At 47.8% G+C, this 18,988-nt stretch overlaps 1 protein-coding gene across 4 annotated transcripts in view; it reads left to right on the top strand.

Moving 5' to 3' along the window:
• The first annotated feature begins 2 nt into the window (after nucleotides 1–2).
• The window catches only part of Doa (Darkener of apricot), a 34,944-nt gene continuing 15,958 nt past the window's right edge, over nucleotides 3–18,988 (top strand). For 2 of the 4 annotated variants that reach the window (XM_017175932.3, XM_017175931.3), the window contains exons 1-3: nucleotides 3,370–3,462; nucleotides 4,649–6,543; nucleotides 12,287–12,479. In XM_017175932.3, the coding sequence (XP_017031421.1) occupies nucleotides 4,910–6,543; nucleotides 12,287–12,479 (1,827 nt within the window). In that variant the 5' untranslated portion in view covers nucleotides 3,370–3,462; nucleotides 4,649–4,909. Of the gene's footprint in view, nucleotides 304–1,278; nucleotides 1,398–1,555; nucleotides 1,655–3,369; nucleotides 3,463–4,648; nucleotides 6,544–12,286; nucleotides 12,480–17,254 lie in introns of those variants that run through there. The other 2 variants (XM_017175933.3, XM_017175934.3) reach the window with 2 other exon arrangements.

The following is an 18,988-nucleotide window of genomic DNA, read 5'->3' as shown; positions in this document are numbered from 1 at the left end:
GGAAGCTGGTAGAGATGGAAGCGCAGCAGCAAGCCTAAAAGGGCGCCAAAAAGCGGAGGGGTGAAAACTACAATCACAGGCCAAAAACCAATGCAACTGCTACCTACTAAGGACAAACTCATGCACCCCGGCAGCCCGAAGCAAGCGAATTTCTCCTGGCATTCGCTCACGACGCTCCTCAGCGGCCTGTGGCGACGCCTGTATTTGCCCCGATCGCCGTACTTAGCGCTCCCAGCGCCTCCGCCGCCGCCTCCAGTGCTGGCCCCACCAGTTCCTACTACGCCGCGCCAGCCAAACGAAGAGGTAAGATAACAGGAAAGCCGTTCCAGAGATATCCAAATACTACCTGTCGTTGGAAAATCGCTGCACCTACACACGCACGCGCCAGCGCATGTCCATGTGAACGGCTGATTTCGCACGCCGCAGCGCCGGGCTGCCAACTCGCGGCCAGCCTGCTTTCTCCCGCTAATTACTTAATTGCTTGGATTAAGACTAGTGAAGCCACCTTAAACGGCATTTTAAAAATCCCTCGCAAACAAAAACAACAAATTGTTTATATATACTTGTATATGTGCTACAACGCTTGCACATGTTCGTGGCGAGTTGGCAGCACCGTCGGAGCAGGAGCTAGACCAATATGGCAGCTCTGCCTTAGACGTGGTGAATATAATAAGTGACGTGAATTTTGGGAAAAAACACACTATTTTCATTGCAAACGCACAACAATTGGAGTCTGCCAAAAGCCCAGGAGGCGGTGCAACATCACACAGCAGCAGTGGGCCCGAGGCTTTTCCAGCCAGCGACTGCGTAAATTGTACAGTAGGAGAAACAACACAAGCAGCGACGGCGACATCGACGCTTTGGCCAAGCAGCGCAACAACAATACCACAGCCAGCGGTGCGCATACAACAAAAATCAATTTTCGCGCTCGTGCAAAGCAAGAAGCAAGCAGATAAAAGGTATATGTTTGCCTGGTTGAAATGTGAAAATGCACAAAATTGGAAAGCCCGTGATTACTTTAGTGCTAATGTGTTTTTCCACGCACCAACACAGGCGCAAGGCGCTGCAATTTGGCTGGGCGCGCTTGTGTGTGTGTGCGTGCCAGCCAGCTGTATGTTGGGAATACACAGTGGGGTGGGGGATACGGGAGGTGGTGAGGTGACTTTGAGCAGCTTTGCCTTACAGCTCAAAAGTACAAAAATATAATTTTGTGCCTACCTAGTAGCTACCTCGGGAGTTACCTTTCTAAATAATCAATTGTTCTGTATATTCCTTCAGATGCCCCGAACACGGAGACGCCACCACTCAAGGGATCGATCCTCGGCGGGCACACGAGACAAGCGCCGACGACTCGATACTGCCGAGCATTCGCCACCCATACCAGAGGCACCATCGCCGTAAGTTCGCCACAATCCATCCGGCTCTCTGGCTGCTCTCGGGGATGTGTAAGTGCATCCGTTGCGCGGAGGTGACTCCCCGCGGATTACTCACACATCCCGAAGGCACCTCATCCGAATCTCAGTACTCAGACACTGCTTTTCCCCCGCTCCAACAGGCCGCGCATCACAAACACACATCACACCCGGTCGGCGGCGGCCATGCGAAGGCGACACGAGCTCGATGCCAAGAAGGCCCAGATAGCCAAGGAGCCCACGTAAGTAAATCGGATGGGTGACGGACTCACAAGCTTAATTGGGGATGTCACAAGAATGTATTCCTATTTGAGGAACTAAAGCAATTTCTGATATGTGACAGAAAGATTGTGACTTGATAAACATAATGCAAAAGTCATTCTAAATGTATTCCCTCGATGATCGTATGATCATAAGAATGGGTTTTTAAATTTGAAAAGAATTTAATCAAATATTTTGGGTGTCGGAATAGGCTTACATCGGTACAACCGTTTCTATTTTCTAGTTTAGTGGTTGGTTTTCGTCACTTTCAAGCCTAATCATAAGCTTCTTCATAAACTTACAAAACAAAGAAACATGGGCAGTTGCCATAGATTAATTCTTTTCTTCTATTTAGCAATAATTCCAACCTATTTATTTGTATTCTTCACACATTTTCTATAAATCTTTAACCGAACTTTATTAATACACTACTTCTGCAAGGGTTGCACAAATTATTTGAATATTTAATTCCAAAACTAATATTTCGTTGAGTAAAATAAATTCAGGCACAGCGTCTCTTGCGAACGAAATCGCAGTCTGGCCTGGACAAACAGGCTCTGCCTACTACTGATCCACTCTGGTATTTCCCCAGCTGTCAGAGCGCAGTGACAGCCCGAGTGTCCTGCCCACGCCGCTTTTTAGATACTCCTTGGGACTCGCTTTCTTTCAATGGCTTGTAAACGCTTGTGTCTTTAATGGTCCACGGGGCCATAAAGAAGTGCCGCTCGAGCAGCAGGAGCACCAAGAGAGACAAATTAACATGCGACCTTATAAGGCGAGTGAAATCTCGGCTGCTGGTTCCTGCAAGTGAAGAGTCATCCTCCTTCAGTCGGCTTACTGTAAATTAATGCGCGGATTCAGCGATTTCTTTGTGCCGCCGATGACCCCCTTCGGGAGGCTGGAACGCTGGTACGAAACGTGGGCGTTGGATCTGGCAGATCCTGGCGGGTTGTCCGATGCATTTCCTTGGCTTAATTTATGCGCCTGCGTATTTAAGGCGTATTTGCATATTACTCAAAACAACGGACAACTTGAGGCGCGACGTTGTCGCATTTATTCATTGTTTAATGCACTTGGCCTGGCCTTTTTAGGTAGTTGCAGCAAGAGAGCATCTCCCCTCCCCCGCTCTGCGGGGAGGGAGTTGGCTTAATCAGAGTCGCATTTTGTAATTTATAAGCCACTAGCGGCGACCGCTTTCTTTGTCGATAAAATAACGTTTTCATACGCGAACCAACACTGTACTGTCATTGTTTATTAACCTTTTGCATTTGCCATAAAACACGCTTGCCAAGTGTTCATGAACCAGCACCCGGGAGCAGCAGATTAATCGACCTGGTCTGGCTCATTACTCAGGCAGTCGATGGTGACATCTTGCAACGCGGAAGTGGCCGAAAAACGCACTCCAAATATGAAAATCAATCTGAATGATAAGGCTGTTCGGCAGCGGAATAGTTCCGCTTTCCCCATGCTTCATTGTCTCCGATCGTTTTCAATTTCAATCATCTTTTATTTAAATTACAAGCCATCAATTGGGCGGGCGGGCGCACGCATCGTGCGACGACGGCGACGGCGAATTCGAGCGATCGCTTGGCTCGCCTGTAAACTGGAAATGTGCGCACCGAAGTCGAGCGGCAGCAGCAAGCTAGCAACCGACACTTGTTCGCTGCCAACTTGTCGCTGGGCTGCTCAGTCGCAACGACAACTCGCAAGCGAATGGAGGTGCTGGCTTCATCGCTCGTCGTCGCCGCCGCCGTGCAACCACCGCCGCCAAGTGTTTTCTGAAAGAAATGTACAACAATATCGGCAATTATTGTTCATAATATTTATAACAAATGCAGCTGTCAAGTGTGTGTCCGTGTGTGTGATTTGTGCGATTTCCCTGATTTGTTTATGCATCCTGGCCAAACATAATAATTCGCGCTGACTCTGCACGTTTGGAATTTTAATTCAATTTTTTGTTGAAATCCCCAATTCATTCTGAGAAGTTTCAATGCTGTGCTACCAGGGCTGTTAGTGGAGCAGGGAGAAGTAGTCGCCACTGGGGGGAAGGGGGACAAACCTTAGGCAACACGGGTTAACTAAACCACGATAAGATACCGCCGACTATGACGACGCCAGTCTCGGACGCCTACAACTTATCAAAGACGAGTTGCACTGGGTGACTGTATGGATGGATAGATGGACAACTTGGTGGAACCGGACGTGCTGATTGTGTTTTTATTGAGCAAGGGATTTTGCTCGCATTTCCGATACCATTACTCATGGCACCACAACAAGTTGGGTTGCCTGCCGTTCGGATCCAACTGTTGCGGCTGCTGTTTCTGTTTCTTGACCCGTTTGCGGCCACTTGTGTTTCCTTTTTGAATCAGGTTAAAAAAGTAAAAATTGTGAAAACTGGTCGGGAAGAGGACCTGTTCGGCGGCACCGCCAGCCGGGTCTTTGAGCCCGTGTAGGCGCAGGCGCAGACACTTTCTACCAGCTTATTTCTCGCTCTTTTGGCGAATTGCATAAAGCCAAAGCCTTAACTGGTTAAGCTTTGGGGGTCTTATCAATGAACTTGCCACCAGTGGTTCGTAGTCCGTGGTCAATTGGATTTTCTACAGGCTAAATAGCAGCCAAGGTTCAGGGCTATTTTGGTGGCTAATTCAATTGTGGCCCTCGCTATGCCCCTGCTGACAGGCCAAAAGTGGCTGAAACGAAAACGAAATGCGGCCAGCGTGAAGTCGCACAAATGCAACAGCCGCCACCCCGGGGGCTGATTGGGTGGCCAAAGTGAGTGGCCAACTCATAAGCCATCGAGAACGTGTTAATTACACGCGTCTCGACCAGCAGCAGCGGGAAAAGTGTTTGATAATTAATAGAAACAAAAGGCTAGGCTAGGTTAGGCTCTGGAATCTGGCTGGGTGCTCGCGACGTGCCAAGTGTGTGCACAGCATTGAAAATGAAGGCTAACAAAAATTTACAAATTCAAACAGCCAGCGATATACACCAGTGATAACGATAAAGCGAGAGAGATAAGCGATCTTCGAAGTGCACGCGTTTAAAGTAAACGTTTCGCCAGTTTAAATTTCAACGCCAATTCTAACAAGATCACAAACACCAATAAAAACCAACATCATTTGCCCGAAGCAACATCGGCAATTACGAATAATTAACCAACGAGCGAGAGTCGTCTATTTAACAACGAAATAAAAAATAAATAAAATATAAAAAAATAATAATAAAAAGCTAACAAAATGCCCGTCGTTGGACAGCAGTATGGAAATGGCTTTCGGCCATATAGCTCCTTTCGAGTGCCGCGCGGTAGTTGTGGCTTCAACAACAACCACAACAGCAGCTCCAACAACAACTCCGGCAACAACGGTAGCCCAGTGGGAACAGCTCCAGCCCAACCCCTGAGCAGCAACGGTGCCAACCGAACGATGGTGAAATCGGTGCCAGGCAGGAACAATAATATAACTGCCGGATCATCCTCTACATCGACTGCTTCCTCGAGTTCCTCGATCCATCAGCAGGGCGTGACCAGCAGCAACAGCAGCGGCAACTTTATACGCCAGCAGCCCTGGCGAAGCAGCTATTGCAGCAGCAACCGCCACAAGTTGCAAGCGGAGCACCATCCCCACCAACAGCAGCAGCTGCAGCTGCAGCAAAATCAACGATTAGTGAGCGGCGGCAGTGTGAAACCGCTGACACCCAAGCTCATCCGCCGCATCGAAACCACCTGCTCCGCCACCGGGCCCACACGCCACTGTAAAGCGAGGGCTCCGCCGCCGCCGCCACGCCCTGTGACAACACCAAGCACTGCCAGGAAACAGTATCAGCCTACGGGCTCAGCAGTACCAGCATCTCAGCAACCGATGGGCACCCCCACCAGCCAGAAGCGAACCCACCAGGCGGGCAGATCGGCCGCCAAGGAGAACTGCCCGGCGCGATTGGGTCAGCGATCCACTAAGAATTACCCGGCACCGCAGCCGCCTCTGCCAGCGCGCAGGCAGGTGGCCAACAATGATCTCACCAATGGAGGAGCTAGCAAGGCCACTCCTCTGGCCCAGCGCCGTCAGCTGCCGGCTACGCCCAAGCTGAGCCTCAAGCAGCAGCGCAACGGATGCACTCACAATGGAGAGGGAGCTGGCTCCTCTACGGGCTCCAGTGATTCCCACGACTCTCCGCGCCTCAAGAAGGCCTTTTCGAACAAGTTCCCCCAGGGACTGCCCTTCGAGGAGGAGTTCTACGGTCGCAATCGCTCCTACTCGCAATCCTCAAGCAACTACAGTTTCTACAGCTCCGTGGGTGCGCCTACCACTCCCCACGATGACGACGACGGGGATGCGCTGCATAATGGCCGTGCCCATTGCGATGAGGATGATGAGTTCCAACGCAAACCGGCCACTGACGAGTCGCTCTACGTGGATTTCTCGAAAATGGTGCACAGTCACCAGCAGCGGCAATATGTGCCGGCTAGCTCCTGGATAAGAGCCTCTCCAGAGGAGAACGAGTTGCTTAGGAGCAAGTTAACTCCTGCCCAGCAGCGAAGGAGGAATAGCAAGTACGCCCGTTCCATGCACGAGTATTTGTACAGCGATGAGACGGAACAAGCGAGGACCAAGCATCGGCTTTCTGTGGTGGATGAGCCAGAGGATGGTTACTACAGCTATGCGGCAGGCACACCGGAGCCGCACCCCTCGCCACCGCCCACGCCCAGGACGGACATCTATGTGGCCGCTGCCTCGTGGGCGCCCAAGCCGCTCTATCCCGACCGCGTGCTGTTGCCCCCGGCTGATGGTAACAACAACAACAACAATCACCAGAAGCATCAGCAACAGCAGCGCCGTCGTCCAGAGCACTTGGGGTCCACGACGTGTGAGTATAAGTGAGTGTCTCTCCAGCATGCGGAAACCAAAGATTGAAAACTGGAGCTAGCCTTGAGTGGCACAGCTTGCTGACTAAGCGTTCTGTCCGCACTTCATTTAAAGTCGCCTCCTCTCGCCCCTCTGCCTAGTTGTGTCTTCTCCTTGGCTTGAGCTCGGACCCAACTCAACTCAATCTCGTTCTCGATGATGTTTGTTTTCAGCTTTTATTTTGTTTTTTATCCATTTTGTTATTGTTGGCGTTGTGCCGCTACGATTCGGTTCAAGATCTCTCCGCCAAATTTGGTCAAGCGCACACCGCCCCTACTTGTGAGCTGCGCTCGCGAAGCACAGTTGAGCTTCGTCCGGCTCATTAGGCAACCTAAGCGCCGGTCTGGTCAACTGCCAAGCTTTTAGCATTCTCCAATGTTTGAGTGCGGACATACACTTCATTTGGGGAGCCTGGGCTGTCAGCCCATTTTGTGTCGCTTTGTTGACTTTGAGCCGCCCAAGAGTCTCAACCTCGTTGGGCACTTTCCCATGTTAAAAGTTCTGCCTGCCTGCATGGAGATCGACGATCTCTAGATTTGTATAGCAGCAAAGCTTTGATCAATTAGCACATATTAAACTTATTTTATTTATTTAGATAGACTACTTAACAATTCTCCCAGGGTGTGCCAGGTCTTAACAAATAAGTTGTATAAATTGAAACTATTAAGAATACAAACTTAGCTATTATTTTATTTATTTTATTTTTATTTTTATTATAAGAATGTTGTATTTCATTCGAAATTTCTGCCAGCTTAATTGTTCACTAGCTCTTCCTGCTCAAGACATTCTTTGGGGAATATTTGCCCAGCAATTATGTCAGCATCTGGCCAAATGGAATCCTCACTCTGTCACTGTTGAAGGGAGGGGCCCAATGGCCTCTTAATTTACCTTTTCGTTTTGTGTATTTGGTTTGCTTCTGTTTTTATTTATTTTTTTTTTTACCCGGGTTCATTTATCTGACGTTTATCGCGATCGGAACAAACCGGACCTGTCTCCGCAGACCCATATACGATCATAATCGCTGCTGCTACCGCCGGCAGCTGGGGCAGCCAACTAAAAGCTGACAATAAAGCTTAGATCTTGAGCTCACAGTTCTCTCGATCGATTTCCGACAGCGCAAGGCAGGCCTAACAAAAAAAAAAAAAAAAAAACGATCAGACCGAAAACAAAAGTGAATAATGGATGCAACTTTCAGCGCCAAACAAAATGCTTTCAATGTATTTTATTGACTTCCTATAAGCAGTCAGCCGAAAGGTGATTGACTACGCACAAACGCAAACAAGCACCCAGACGGGGAGCAGGCTCGAATAAATCACAAAATAAAATACAATGCAGTATCGAGAGATCTTCTAGAATTGCTTTAAATTGCACAAAAATGTTCAACACTTCCTTTTACGTATGGAGAAGTGCCTGCAAACGGAGGGGACATTTGGCATATTTAATTTGGCTTGTTGTTGAATTCACTTAACTGTTGTTTGTTTTCGTTAACAGTAATGGCCGGCCAGGTCCGATCGCGAGGGAAATACATACGGGGGGCATGCGATCTCTCGGCGTACATTTCATTACGTTCATTGAACCGGGCGATCTCTCTTGTTACCCACGGATGCCAACTGACTCAGACCCAGACCCAGACAACACTGGCTGGCTGCCTGCCTGCTTGAACCCGGCATGACCGTCAGTTGGGAAAGGCGAGCCATGACACTTCCTCCTCCTGAGTGCCACCAGAGGCTCCTCCTCTCTGACTCCTCGACTGACGCACAAAGTCCGTACCATTATTATTATTTGCAGTGCTCATCTTGCTAAATGCCCTGCCAAGTGCTTATTGATGTCTTTCCCCGGAGCCTCATGTTTGCGCAGACGCAACCAATGACCTTGCAATTGGCCAACGTCACCTCTGGAGTGCTCACCTGGCGCTGACCGCCCTCTGTCCACCCTGCTCATCGCCCTCATTTCGAGAGCGGCTTTGCCACCCAAATGGATTTGCATAATCCGGCAGCTGTGTTTGGGCTGCTAACATACTTGGCCACTTACTCATTCTTTGTTCATAATTTTAGCTTTTCCTCAAGTCATAAGCTCGGCAATATTTGTAACGGCATTTCTTTTGTCATTTAAGGCGCGCGACAATCATTTGCATTTTACCCAATCCCGCCTCCCTTGGGCCCCCTCCGCGTTGTTAACTTTTGGAGGGGACGAACCAAAAATTCCGGTTTCCCATTATGTTTTACTTGAAGACAAAGATATATGTACGGTACAGCCTTCTGGCCTAATCAATGAGTAGCCAAAAACAAAAACAAAGTTCTGGCAAATAATCACATTCAAGTTCTGGCTACCAGGGATGGGATACCACGATTAAAAATAATAATAGTAGGAAGACAAGATAAATGGACATTTAAATATGTCATCATTGAATGGATCTAAAATCACAATTATTCCATATTTGGAGTCTCGAGAAGTCAGATTTAAATTATGGTAAATTGGGATTTAATATGAGAATTTATTGGGAATTTGCCATTTCCGGATGTGTTGAAAACAAAAATATCAGAACATTATTTCTATATCTAAAACAAAAATTATTTTGACCAAAAATTTCAATTCAATGACCTTTAAATCCTACTGGAAATATAGTTCATGAACCAAGAAAGTTACCCTTGGATTTTTGCAAGTTTATTGATCCAAGTTAAAGAAATTATTTTTGGCATTCCATTTGAGATGAACTGTCTATCAAAAATTATGAATATTTATTGAGCTGACATGCCATAAATAGTTCACGAACCATGGTGATGGCCAGCCTTGAACCAACCCTAGCATTTCTTGGGCTATTCAACTGTTTTCGGGTATTTTCTGTGTGTAAGCGCATAAAGCAAAAGTGACGCATAACGTCTGCAGTTCATTGGAAGCGAAAATTGAATTTTTCGAATCCAATTGTTAACGCTTTTTTGTTATATTTGTATTTGTATAATTTGTATGGCCACAAACGTAGGAGCAGGAGGGCACATCGCATATGTGCGCTACGCTTTGGTTAATGTATTTATGGCAATTTCAGGGTCAGCACAAAAAAAAAAAAGCAACAACAAAACGAAGAAAAATCTTGCGAGCCGCAACAAATGTTTGTCGGTGCAAGCAGGCTGGCAGTAGCTCTGGTTGGTGGGTTTAAAGTGTCTCAGCTGCTCTATGTAAATCATGAAAAAAAACTGGTTTTCGAATGATTAATTTCATAATTCAATAACAGCGGTGCGAGCGTATAAGAAACTATTTTCATGAGTTTTGTGTATGTCTCTCCAGTTGAATTCTCGTTCTCGTTCTTCTCTGTGGTATTTGCTCAAACAAAAAGCAGAAAGAGAGCGAGAGAATTGCAAAGTTCGACTCGCAGGGGGTTATTGTTCTCGGAGTCAAGTTGATACTCCTATCTCAGCTGTTGGATCTTAATGCTCAAAGCAACCAGTAATCGTTGTCGCAGATTCTTAATCTCAAAGGTGCACAAGGTGTACATGATTCGTACAAATTGCAGGCCATTAAGGAAGTTGGCCAAGACAATGGTGTCGCAAGGTTTATTTGCATTTAATAGAAAGAAAATTTCTGCTGTGCTGAAATCCTCATTGGCAACCAGACTCGGTCAAGGTCGTCAGATTCATTCTAGGAAGTGGTGTCCACATGTGTGGGGAATGATAAGCCCAGAAATGGGATTGGCCTGGCCATAAAGTTGTTGTCTCATCTGTGTGCCTGCGAAAAGTCGAGGCCAACAGAGAAAACAACAAATGTAGAATCCCCGGTGTGCCTCAAGGGCGGGCAGTTCGCTGACTGAGAAACTCCATAAATATAGGCGCGATTGCAATATTAATATTGCGACTGTTGTCGGCACAGAATAAAGATTTCTCCATCCTTGAAGATAGCTACAATCGATCACAGAATTTCACTACACCGTAGGCCAAGCAACTTTGTATCGGGTTCCCCTGTTCCGTATCTTATCTGGGTTCCCACAGACTGTCATAACTTATTACCACGCCAGGCAATAAAACAGTCGAATTCCTGCGATTACCCCAACGATCAGGCGAAGCCAATAAGATAATCAATTCCAGAGCATACCCAGCTACCGCGGTATCATATTTTAGGCTATTATTTCTTTCCATGTCTTATCTCTTGGGCGGCCAACACCATATCAGAGTTATCAGAGTTTTCCCGGCGTGACAAGGGACAATCCCTTTGTTTACATTTACTTGGGCTTAAGGCGGTGAACCCATTATTTGTGCTCTTTTAGGTCAAAGATATTATTTTATGAGGCTTATTTTTTTATTAGTCAAGCTTTCGACCTGTTGGTCGACTGCCTTGAGTTAAATATTGAGCCAATTACCTTACACAACGCCGATCTGACATGCTCGAGTCCAAATTGGGAAGCTATTATGAACTTGCTTTGCCATTTGCTTCCTACCCGCCATCTCTGCTCCACCCCCTCGCACGCTTTGGAATCGGATTCTGGATCTGATTCAGCCAAAAAATCATTAATATCCAATTACAGTTGGCCATAAAAGCTGTTCTAATTTGCACGCAGCGCGTCATTAATCATAAATCAAAACGCCGAAAGAGTATGGAGAGCTACCATGAAGCTGTTCCTTTTATTAACTGCCGGAGTGGCCGTAAGCGGCTTTTCCGCGACAGACGCCAGTCAGTCAGAGATCAGCGATCGTTGATTGGTTCAATTCGGTTCGTTTCTTGGCCAAGAGTCTTTCCAGCCTACGGATAGATCCCAGATACAGAGCTCAGAGCACGGAGCGTGTGCGCTCAAGTTGATTTCTTGGAGTGTGCGCAGGCGTTGAGTTTTTGTCATGTAGCTGGCAGATACTATGAGAGTACAGCTACAGATGCAGCTGTGTGTGCAGGTCGGAACCAAAAAACGAACGAATGAATGTGTGCTCGTGTCGTACTTGTAGTCAAAGTCACTTTCAGCTTCAGTTCGTTCGGTTCTGTGTTTCTCATAATTTGTGCCCAAATTTAGATGCTTTTTGGGGGCCACGTGGGCGGGTTTTCTTTCGTAATCGCTCAATGAGAGTTGTTGGCTGACTGGCTGGTTTGCCTTATTAGCATACGGCTTCTTGACTTCTTGGTTTTGGTCTCCGAGCTCTCTGCATAGGTCAGTTATCTTTCGATCAGCTGATTCATGCCAAGATCGCTGCCCACCCGCACTTGGGGATCTCAATCGGCGGGGTGGGTGTGGTGAGTGGATGTAACATGAGCATGAACATGAGCTGCCTGCCGAGCTACCGATGTTATTGACACAGTTTCTGGCCTCGATCGGAGCTGCTGCTGGGTGCTGGGCCCTGCCTGCTGGGAGCCAAGAGCTGGGCTTCACATTGTGTCATTCCCCGGACCATGAAGTACTCTCAAAGGCATTTCGCTAAAGGTGGGCCGCTGCCAGATAGCCAGCCACCAGCTGAGGTAGCCATCCGGCCGAGTTGATTAACTTGATTGGTAACGCAAAACCGATTCGCCAACACACGTCTCGCTAGCTCGCTGGCTCGCCGGCCGCCGGTGGCTTAAGAATCTGGAATCCGGCGGCAAGGCGAGCGTGGCGCAGCTTAGCGGCTAAGTAGCTTTCCATGTTGTCCATGCGCTGGGCGTTGCTCCAAGGACGGCCATTCATCTGTCGCCGGGGGGTTTGTTAGCTAATAATTCTCGCGGGCAAAATCCACTAATGGAACTTTCTTTTTATTTCATTTGCAGTTTTGATGACAGCATCTCATCCCGCCGACGCAAGGAGCGCTCGAAGCGTTCGCATCGCAAATCGCCAGCCTCGAGCCGGCGTCAGCATAAGTATCGCTACCGGGACGAGGCCTCCCATTCAAGCTCCCGTCGCCGGCATCGCGACCGGCCCAAGGATGAGCGCGACAGTGGCCGCCGTCAGTCGCAGGCTAAGGTAAAAACTTTTCATTTTATAACCAACACCACCACACATAGAAAAAAAAGTGAAAATTGTAGGAAGGGCAACGAAAAAACAAATGAAAACCATGAACAAAATCTCAAACTAAAGTCACAGCGAAAGCTAAAAGCAAAACAAAATGGTAAAAGAACAAATTAAACGGACGGATATCACGTATACGACCGACTGCTACTTCGGACCGAACAGAAATTATTTTAGTGAATTTCTTGTTGCGCCGCCTGCGTGCATTGCCAAAAGTTGTGCCCCTCGTTCGACCGATCAGTGCCTAGGCATCTAGAGATCGCCCCCATCCCACACAGAATACACACTTCCCCCAGCCATGCTGTTCTTCAAGCGGTATCTGGAGAAGTCGCAGCAGGTGGCTGATCACTTTGAGAGCTCGCAGATCCCTTGCTACATCAAGATGCGTGACCTGCCGGCGCCACCCTGCGTCGATCACTGCCGCGATCTGATCTTGGCTAGCTGTCCGCTGCGCTTTATGCCATACACCGAGGACTGGATAGTGGTCGAGTACTTTGCGGATCACGATAGCGACTATCTAGTAAGCGTGTCCCTCTGTCACCGATCGCACCATTATGTCGTTATCTATCGATACCACACCCCCACTCTCACCCTGTGTTGCCTGTTGTTGACTAACCTAATCGCTCTCCGGACTTTGTTGTGCCCGTTTCTCGACTACAAGTCGTCGAGTGGATCAATGGAGTGATCACTGATCAGCGCACTATCACGATTGCCTGCCATTGCACTCGTCGTCGGCTCTCTTCTTTTCTTATCTATGCGGCGTTGTGCTAAATTGGTCACTTCATGTGTCACATTGCCTCTGGTGTCTCTATTTTACTTCTCTTGTGGCACAGTGGTTTCGCTGGGAATGTAATCAGTGGCCCGGTCAGTGGATGAGACTCCAATTGTATGTGGAAATAATCAGGTCTCAAGGGCTCTAGGCACTCGAAATCTCTGGGAGTACGAGTGAGTTGATAAGATAGTGCTTGCTGAGAAATATATTTTCCTCTGAAGTGTGTTAAACAAGTTGATGAAATTTCGCTGCAAAATGTTTCATGTTTTATTTAAACTGCTGCTTAACATTCAAAAATATTAAGTTTAGTGCTCTTTAAAAATGAAACTATCTTCGGTTAGACTTATAATTCATTTAATAGCCATGAAAAAACAGATTAAAAATTCTACAAAGCTCATGATCAGTAATAAAACCATACTTAAATAGAGCAATAAAGCTGGACCTTGAGAATATATGTGGAAATTGAGCAATTTCTCGACGATCTTCTGCTTCTGTCTTCTTGAAATATGTAAAAAGCTCTTAATTAAGCAAGATCTTCATAGTTTCCATTCACTGTTGATGGTTCTATATACAGTTCCCCCCGGCTCACATCCATACCCCGTTGCTCTAGTTATTTTCGTTCAATTGATCATTTGACATTAACTCGCTGTCGGCGGGCAGAGTTTTCTCCTCTGCGCTGATCTGCTCTGAGATGTGATGTACTGCTGCTGCTGCTGCCTGCTCCTCGCCAGCTTTGCCAGTTGCCCATGTCGCCGCCAATTAAGTGGGCTGAGTAACGCGCATAGAATTTCCAACTCGTCATCGTTTAGCCCCGCCAAGATTCAGTACTTTCGGCAGTTGGAGCAGCAGCTCATCATCCGGCATGCGGAGAAAACGGCGAATGGCTGTGGCCTGGAAACGGAGCTGGAGCAGGAGTACGACGAGGAGTACGTACCCATCAGCCGTTGCCTGCTGCTGAAGCGGCAACGCAATCACTTCGATCTGGTGGCTATCTGTGATATGCCCAGCGATAAGTACGCCGGCGATAATTGGATCGTTGAGGAGTACTTTGTGGACCACAATGACGATTACCTAGTGAGTCATACGGAAATCTAAAGAGAAATTTTCTGCTAGAATCTTGTTGGTTTGCATGGCCCCTTTTTGGTCTTCAGCAAACATGGGAACACGGCTTCGGTTAAAATAATAGAACTATTACAGATTAGATTACAGGGTATTTCCTAATTTGTTATTTATGTACTTTACAAAAAGTCTTTCTTTAGTCCCACTTCTTTATTAAGTCGTACTTTTCAAAATTTTTTTTTTAAATTAAATATTACAAATATAGTTCAAATGCACATATCCTGAAGAATATCGTTGTAGAGTGCTATTATTTTGACCATAGCTATATGTATAGGCACAGGGCTAAGTTCTCCCTAACACTAACATCAACTCTCCCGAGTGTCTTGATGCCTCCGAGCGAGTGACGCCTTGGAGATTCCTCTCTGTGCTCTGCGCATGTCCCCCGTTTGGGTCCGTGGGCCACTGCTGCTCACAGCTGATGCTGCTGCTGCTGGTTCTCCTCCTGGGAGATGCGCGCGCAGCTCCGTGGGCTTGGTCTTCTTGGGATGTGTGTTGTTTGCCATTTGCTCTAAACTGTTTTCATCTTGCGGCGCCGCCGCCGTCGCTGCCATTGGAAAATTATAAATACACGCGCCGCAGAAAGTTTACGCTCTGCTCTACGGCTCTCATCTTCTTTGGGGCGGTTTTTCGGCTGAGAATTTTCAAATTTGAGGAAACCGAAACAGATTCGAATCTTCGTTTGTTGGCTGTGTGTCGCCGCCACTGCTTCCATATAAAACTTGTATATATCGTCGCCATCAGCGGTATCGTCGCTGCGTCTTCGTCTTAGTCGTGTAACGGTATTGGGATCCCCCGCTCTCCATATATACCGCCTCCTTTCGCGCACTTTGTTTATCGATGTGTGTGCCTGTGTGTGCGTTCTTGTGTTTTTCTTCAACATTTTTTTTCTTGTATTATTTGCTTGGGAAGAAGAGGAGCATTAAATCATCGAATAGAACAATATTTAGAGGTACATACTGAGCGTATGGGTAATGCAGAAACGCATTTAGGCCCGCGAGGAGGCAAAAAATCCCCAACATCCATCTCAAACAATCGCTGGGCAGCACCGTGACATAATCAGAACAACAACAAAAATCAAAAAACAACCCAAAAAACTAAGAACATTAAGTGTTTTAAAAATAAAACTCGAAAAAGCAACACATCAGCAGCAGAAAACGAAAAACATCAAACAAAATGCAAAGAGTGTTAAGAAAAAGTGCGCGGCGATATTCATCGGACTCTGAATTTGTTTAAACAAGATACGAGAGCCAAACTGTTTTATTGACCCCCCGCCAACGACGGTGGCGAGTAAATAATTCGAGGCGATATTAAATTGGGATAAGAGCCAGCTGTGGAGCATCCAAAAACATACTGATAGTGAACTTTGCACTTTTTCATCAAGTTTTTTGCAATTAGCAGTGAGACGAAAGATACGTTTTTAGTGGGAAAAGCGAATAGGGGAAACTAATGCAGCCAGTACACAGAAAAAAAATTAAGATCCGATTATAAAATCTTCAAAACTTACAATCAAATGGATTAAATCTGATCTGAAAAACACAAATTTCCAATTAATGTTGATCAAAATCATGATTCATTTAGCGAATACCCATAAATTTCATTATATTTCGGTTAAATCCAGTAAAAATATAAATGAAATCTTAAAGAAAACATGATTTTTCCCTGTATTAATGGAAAAGGAGGTAGAGAAGAAGGAGGAGGAGGCAAAGACTACGCTGCGGCCAAGCAAATCAAAACAAAAACTCAAAACTAACAAATGCAGAGCAGCAATTGGAGCACTCACGTGTGTGTCCGCTGGTCTATGTGTGTGTGTGTGCCACATATATACAAACTATATACGTGTATGTATGCACCACAGATCGGCGGGGATTATTCATCAGGCTGGTGCCACATCATCATAGCTGATCTACGCCCCACCTCCCCTGCGTTCTCCTCCTGATCCCCTCCGCTTTCCGCTTAGCTGGCGTTTTCTTTAATTTTTTTTTTCGAAAGCTATTTTCGTAAGGCTTGCATTTATATTTAGTTGCCACAACAAACTTATAGCGAAAATCCAAGCTACAAGCTTGTACACGATACAATTTTGGCCATATGATGCGAACCAAAATAAAAGTCAACTGGGGTGGAAAAGTTTCCCCTTAGTTTTTCCAACTCAACTGTGTGTGTGTGCGCGCACGGCGTTGTGCTGTGTGTGTTTTCGGTACAGTGAAAGCCAAAGCTGTGAGAGATCAGAGATCAGGAAATTAATGGGAAAACTAAAATTAATTAAAAATGCAATCAAGTCGAAGGCGACGTTCGAGATGAGATCTGCAGCTCTTTTGAAATTATCCTCCAATCGAGGCCTCACTGTACTGTGGCACCGTGTGTACTAGGTATTCTGCCCGGCTGCGCCAATTTACGTGCGTCGTCGTCGTTGTCTATTTGTTAAAAATAAAAACAGATTTCGGACGGAACACTGAATGGCAGGGATAGACATGCGGCGCCCAATGAACCCCACCGAGATATCACACATCGGCCAAACGATCTCTGTGCCTCCAGGGATGTACACATACATATGTCTGAGGCAAGGTACAGAAAGATTTGACCAACAGTGAGCTCATAGCTGTTTACGATTTGTAATTTGTATATATGCTCTATATACTACAACAAATCGGGGGCGCGATATAGGCTATATATCGGATGTATGTGGGCGCCAAAGGAAAGTCTTTCAATTAGTAAGTCGCGTCGCCGGACATTTGCCAAAATGCCAATGAGACATTGACATTGAGGGTGCGATCGATCGATCGATCGTTCCGAAACCGACCCGATCCGGTCCGAGTAGCTGCACTGCGGCGTGGACCTATTTGCGCAGGTTTCCTTTGCAACCAGCGCTGGCAGCCTCGCGAGTCTCGCCCAGCAAGTCGAACCCAACGCAATTCGAGGGAGTCGCCAGTGCAAGATTAGATAACATTGTACTTTTTTCCCTTGGTATCCAGAAGGAAAACTGACCACAACCAATCACCACGACCACGAATCGGAGAGATTACCGCCCCCAGACAACGGAATGTCCAACGAACTCAGCGAATTGATCGCTCTCGGCTGTCCGGACCTCACGGCCCAAAAGCCAGAGGGCGGCAGCACCCAGATTGAGCTGATCCTTAACACGGAGCGCCGTCTCAGCATAAAGCAGATGACAGCCACGGACCTGGCAGCCCTTCGGGCGGCAGCCGCTGCCGAAGCCGAGGCCAGAGTTCGAGCGCAGGCGGAAGCGGAAGCCAGGGCGATCGCCCAGGAACAGTTGCGACAGGCCCGCGAGGCCGAGTCCAAGGCCAGAGCACGTGCTGCCCTCGAGGTGCAGGCCCAGCTGCAGCGGGTGATGGAGAGCGAGAAGCGCAGGGAGCGGGAGGAGGAAGAGGAACGAGACAGGCAAGCGAAACGGGAAGATGAAGACGAGGACGAAGATGAAGAGGAAGAAGAAAAGGAGGAGGACTTGGCCAAGGGTTCTCTACCCTCCAATACAGGTCCCAGGGAACGCATAACCTCGCTGCCCAGCATTCTTGACGATGCCATGGAAATGCACCTTTTGAACGTCTCACAGCCCAAAGCCACATCTAGAGATGATTCTCCTCCTCGGAAGAGCACCTCCCACCTGGCCGATTCCATTGAACTCCTCCGGATGCAGCGAGCTGCCCGCGATGCCCGATCCCACAATCGCACCCGGGAACGTTCCATATCGCCGGCATCGCGTAATCGCGAACGGAGTGCTGCTCCTGATCGCCTTCAGAGTTCCGCGAGCATGAGCAGCTTGGACAGTGCCTCGGCTTCAGCCTCGCGACAGCCCAGCAAGGCTGAAAGTCGACGTGGCAGCACATCCAGTGCCTCTGGTGTGGAACCACCTGCAGCAGCCCCTGCTCTGGCCTCCAAATTTCCACTCTCCAAGACGGTATCGGCGCCCAATGTCATGAACCGAAGGAAAAGCAGCCTCACCTCACTCTTTCCGGGACCTGCGCCTCTCGTGGCACCCGAGCCCTCGCTGCATACCACTCCGGTGGCTCCACCGCCGGAAGAGGAGCACCGTCGAGGGCGAATGGAGAATGGTTACCGTGAGATACCAAGCGGAAAGATGGTGCATCGCACCAAGACTCCGCCACCGGTGGGCGCCAATCTGGGGGTTAACCTAAAGCGAGTCACGGCGCCCAGTGGATCCATAACTGTCAAGCCCAAGGAGTCGCCCATGCTGGGCGTGGTGCTCCGCAAGGTTGAGAAGAAAGTAGTGCCACAGAAGAGCATCCTGGACGATGATAAACCACTCTACCACTTTTCCATTGTGCGCAGCGATCACAAGGAGCATGTGCCCGCCCAGAAGCCGAAGCCTAAGCCTGCTCCCCCAGCTGCCAAACCCAGCCCAGGTGGCATCCTCACCGGGCCTCAGGTGATACGTACTGCAAACCAGCAGCCTAAGCAACCTGTGCCCGTCAAGCCGCAGCGTCCCATGCCTGGAGTGCCCATCACAATAACCAAGATCGAGGGTGACAAGATCATCATCATCAAGAAGATAATTGTGCCGAAGAACAGTAAGATACCGGAACAGTATCTGCAG

This window comes from Drosophila kikkawai, chromosome 3R, assembly GCF_030179895.1.
Source record: "Drosophila kikkawai strain 14028-0561.14 chromosome 3R, DkikHiC1v2, whole genome shotgun sequence".
Classification (NCBI taxonomy): domain Eukaryota; kingdom Metazoa; phylum Arthropoda; class Insecta; order Diptera; family Drosophilidae; genus Drosophila; species Drosophila kikkawai.
Note: the sequence above shows the minus strand (reverse complement) of the source record. Positions and strands in the feature narration are given on the sequence as shown.